Source organism: Beta vulgaris, chromosome 4 (genome assembly GCF_026745355.1).
Source record: "Beta vulgaris subsp. vulgaris cultivar EL10 chromosome 4, EL10.2, whole genome shotgun sequence".
In the NCBI taxonomy this organism is placed as follows: domain Eukaryota; kingdom Viridiplantae; phylum Streptophyta; class Magnoliopsida; order Caryophyllales; family Amaranthaceae; genus Beta; species Beta vulgaris.
This window is the reverse complement of record NC_079205.1, coordinates 64,092,710-64,097,720: the sequence shown is the minus strand read 5'-3', so window position 1 is coordinate 64,097,720 and position 5,011 is coordinate 64,092,710. Positions and strand designations below refer to the sequence as shown.

The 5,011-nt window shown below is 37.5% G+C and overlaps 1 protein-coding gene across 1 annotated transcript; it reads left to right on the top strand.

The window, feature by feature from the left end:
- The first annotated feature begins 530 nt into the window (after positions 1-530).
- Positions 531-4,579, top strand: LOC125497114 (dicarboxylate transporter 1, chloroplastic). The gene is given in 5 exon segments (XM_048643796.2): positions 531-1,380; positions 1,382-1,533; positions 1,536-1,696; positions 3,040-3,261; positions 3,862-4,579. Coding segments are annotated over 5 exon segments (1,671 nt in total). The 5' UTR covers positions 531-607; the 3' UTR covers positions 4,225-4,579.
- The last annotated feature ends 432 nt before the right edge of the window (positions 4,580-5,011 follow it).

Sequence of the window (5,011 nt, the reverse complement as noted above, 5' to 3'; positions counted from 1 at the left end):
ACCATGTAACAGGTATAGGAGGTCTTTGCAGAGATAGTTCTGGAGTGGATGGATAAAAGGCTTTAAGGCCAAGTGTTTTTGTAAAAACAGCAAAGTGGCTGAAATTCAAGCTATACTTCTCGGCCTGCAATGGGCACGGGAAGAAGCTTGGACAAACTTCATCATCGCCTCAGATTGTAGCAAAGCTGTGACGGATATAAACTCCAGAGAAGAAAGAAAAGATGACCTAACCAGAATGGTTAAAATGTGCAGGATACTCCTAGACCAGGACGGAGGGCAGCTGCCCATGAGAGAAGAGAAGCCAACTCCCCTGCTGACGAGTTGGCAAAGCGTGCAAGAGAAGACACTCGGTGTTCTTTCGAATTTGAATGTATTTTGGACCCTCCCCCGGATTGTTATAAACTTATTTTGCTAGACTACTACTCGGGTACAAACTTAAATGACCCAAGTAGTTTTGTTGTAAACTCAACTTAATTATGTTATAATGAATTCGTCGCATTAAGTCAAAAAAAAAAAAAAATCTCTAAATAAAACCACCCAAAAACTCTAAAAAAAAAAACAATCCCACCACTCTCTTTCTCTTCTCTGCAACTCAGAGCCTTCAACAATGGCGTCAATGGCTCTGAGTTTAACCTCTCCTCCAACTTCTTCTCTCTCCTTCAGATCTCTCAAACCCATCTCAATTTCTTCCATCAAATCTCACCCTTCCATTTCTTTTCCTTCTCTCAGATCCAACTCTCCAAAACCCATTTCTCAAAAACACTTTCTCTCTCCTCCATCTCTCCTCCTATCATCATCATCATCAAAACCCATTTCATCATCCTCATCATCATCACCATCAACAACATCATCACCACCACCACCTCAAGGACAAGGAGCAGCACTAAAACCCTTATTAGCATCAATAATAACCGGAGTAATTATATGGTTTATACCAACACCAGAAGGTGTAACAAAACAAGCATGGCAACTTCTAGCAATATTCCTATCAACAATCGTTGGAATAATAACACAACCACTTCCATTAGGTGCAGTAGCATTAATGGGTTTAGGAGCATCAGTAGTGACAAAAACCCTGCCATTTTCGGCCGCATTCTCCGCATTCGGAGACCCAATTCCATGGCTTATTGCTCTAGCATTCTTCTTTGCAAGAGGGTTTATTAAAACAGGTTTAGGAAATAGAGTGGCTTATCAATTTGTTAAGTTATTTGGTAGTTCATCACTTGGTTTAGGGTATAGTCTTGTGTTTAGTGAGGCATTATTAGCACCTGCTATACCATCTGTTTCGGCGCGAGCAGGTGGAATTTTTCTGCCTTTGGTTAAATCATTGTGTGTTGCTTGTGGGAGCAATGTAGGTGATGGAAGTGAAAGGAAATTGGGCTTGGTTGATGATTACTTGTTTTCAAACTTCAGTTATTTCGAGTTCTATGTTTTTAACTGCTATGGCTGCTAATCCATTGAGTGCTAATTTGACATTTAATACTATTGGTCAAGTTATTGGATGGATGGATTGGGCTAAAGCTGCTATTGTTCCTGATTGGTTTCTTTGATTGTTGTTCCTTTGCTTTTGTATGTGGTTTATCCTCCTCAGATTAAGAGTAGTCCTGATGCACCGCGGTTGGCAAAGGAGAAGTTGGATTTGATGGGTCCTATGAGCAAGAATGAGATTATTATGGCCATTACTTTGCTTCTCACGGTATAATTGTTTGATTGTTTTTTTTTGTGTGTGTGTGTGTTTGATGTTGTTGTTGTTGGTGGTGGTGATTTAGTTTGCATTTGATGGATGTTGGTTTTAGTTTGTGGAAGTTGGTGGTGTTTTAGAATTGAATTATTGTTTGTTTGATTGAATTGAAGTAGCTGTTGGTTTTAGTTTGTGAAAGTTGATGGTGTTTTAGAATTGAATTATTGTTTGTTTGATTGAATTGAAGTAGCTGTTGGTTTTAGTTTGTGAAAGTTGATGGTGTTTTAGAATTGAATTATTGTTTGTTTGATTGAATTGAAGTAGCTGTTGGTTTTTGTTTGTGAAAGTTGATGGTGTTTTAGAATTGAATCATTGTTTGTTTGTTTGATTGAATTGAAGTAGCTGTTGGTTTTTGTTTGTGAGATTTGATGATATTTAGACTTGAATTATTGTTTGTTTGATCAAATTGAAGTAGCTGTTGGATTTAGCTTGTGAAATTGATGATATTTAGACTTATTATTGTTTGTTTGATTGAATTGAAGTAGATGTGCCAGGATAGAATTCACTAGGATTTGGTTTTGGTGAAATTGTTTGCCCCCGAGTTGCACAAGAAGTTGATCCCAGTTTGCAAATCTCGACAAAATTAGCCTAGAGTCGCAGTTTGTTTGCTTGAAATGGATGTTATATCAGTGCACAAATCAATAGATTATACTACTATATAACCCGTTTGCTTGCCATTTTATTCGAAAATTAGAATTGCTTAGCTCTGCATGGGCTGTTGGTTTTAGTTGCAAATGCTGAGGATGCATAAGATAGTAACTATAATTTATTAATCAATCATACCTCAGCCATCCTTTGAATATGTGAATTGTTTGGTTGTCTGATTCTTAATCTTGATGATGGTATGAGACCTTTTCAAACTCTGTGGATCCGAAGGTGATAGATAGTGTACCCAAAAAACACAATACTGAAGATTTCTGTTTAGCTTTATTGAGAAAGAAGTATGTTTTGCTACTCCACTTTTAGCATGTGTCAGTTTGAGCATCTGACGATTAGGGTCATCTTATAACGAGTTTATGTATACTGCGTACTAATTGGTATTTGCTTCAGAATTATGTATGTCTGCTTGAATATGAAGCTTGATTGAGCAACTCTACAGTAGTAGTCATGGATTTTATAGTCAGTGCAAGTGCATCTTCAAGGTCCTTAGAGTATGATAACTTGTATATTTTTACTAGAGTTGATTCTCCATTATTTACAATCTTCAATGTGTACTTTTTGTGCATTTCCTTCTGCAACGTGCAGTTACCATGTCGTGCAATACTAATATGCTGCTTCCCTTGTGATGTAATCATCAGGTAGGACTGTGGGTTTTTGGAGGAGTTTTGAATATTGATGCAGTCACTGCTGCTATTCTTGGATTATCAGTGCTCCTCATAACTGGGGTTGTCACCTGGAAAGAGTGCTTAGCTGAGTCAGTTGCTTGGGATACCCTTACATGGTTTGCTGCACTTATTGCCATGGCTGGTTATCTCAACAAGTACGGACTCATTTCCTGGTTCAGTGCAACTGTAGTTAAGGTCAGTGTTTCTATCCTTCTCTGGCTATTTTCTCTTTTCTTAGCTACAACAGTATGATTGTCAGATTGGAACGGTCATTTCTTAACATGTGTGCTAGCGGCTTATGAAACATCTGATTTGAAGTGTAAATATGCTTATTGAGGATCGTAATCTACTATTTATGATGATGTTCTGCATCTTGTTGAAGATATTTTTTTATTTTAATTTTACCGTATCTAATAAGTGATAGTTGATTGAGGTCATTTTGCTGAAGAAGGAACAATATACAACAATTATTAATTCTCTATATAAGTTTTTAGACCATACCATCCACAAGGAGTCGTTCATTAGAGCTATAGCTAAATGTGTCATTGAGGATAAAATGGGCAAAGTAAAAGTTTCCATTGCTAAATTTAGTAAGTGGTCAATTATCTTGGGACATCCCAGAACAGAGATGTGGCCTAATATTTAATAACCAATGGAGTCCATACTCCATACTGTTGATTCAAGTGAAGTTCTTAATTGCGCTTTGTTTACTATATTACTATTACTATATTACTACATTACTAATTAGAATTTTGTGAAATACAACATAACCCTGACAATTGTTTTTATTTGCAGGTTGTTGGTGGTTTAGGTCTTTCATGGCAGATGTCCTTTGGCATTCTTGTTCTTCTTTACTTTTACTCCCATTACTTCTTTGCAAGTGGAGCTGCACATATAGGTGCCATGTTCACAGCCTTCCTATCAGTTGCTGGTGCACTCGGGACTCCACCATTTTTAGCAGCTATAGTTCTCTCATTCCTCTCCAACCTTATGGGTGGCCTTACCCACTACGGTATTGGATCAGCCCCAGTTTTCTATGGTGCTAATTATGTTCCTCTACCCCAATGGTGGGGATATGGTTTCCTAGTCTCAGTTGTCAACATCATAATCTGGCTCGGAGTTGGAGGCATTTGGTGGAAGGCCCTCGGATTGTGGTGATCAGGTGCTCGTAGAATTTGTTGACCTTGCAATTCAGTAGTTTGGCAATTACTTCTTACTATACAAACTTCAAGAGGTAGCCTCTGAAATTTTGTTTATGATTCTTTGATCACAGTAAATTTTATTTTCTTCTCTTGTCTTCGCGAAATGAACAGACAATGAAATATGAAGAGCAAAAGAGAAAGCTTATAGTCTAAATGTGTTGTACTGCCTTGAGAATTTCTTTAGTTCCTGACAAACTGATTATTTTTGTAATCAGATACATATATATTTTGATCCTGATTTCTTGTACAAAACAGTGGAGAAGTCCACAAATTTTATTACTGAAATAGTGGGATTTCCATTTCTGTGCTTATATTGTGGTTCATATGATGACGTAACTTGTGCAGAGAGCAATGATAAAACACTCCTATGGATCCGACTTTTTAGTTCAAATCCGGGGACTGTTTTTGCATATTTCTTCGGGTATATATAGGGGTATTACGGATTTTAGTTGGAGTAGGTGGAACTTCCCACGAGAATATATACAATTTCAACCAAACTTCTATACTTTGATCTTAGGAAGTTACACTTCTTGAATTCAACCAAACGACCACTAAGTAGGAGGATAATGGTGGAACAAAAGAACTCGATTGGACATTGGAATCCAATCCCCAGGGATAGTGACCCTTATGGCTTAAAATTTCCATTGATCTTGATTGTACATGTGAGAACCCACTTTGACCTTAGGGATATCAAAAGCAGATTACTTGTGGCTCTGCTTATGCCTTTGGTTGTTGATAAGTGG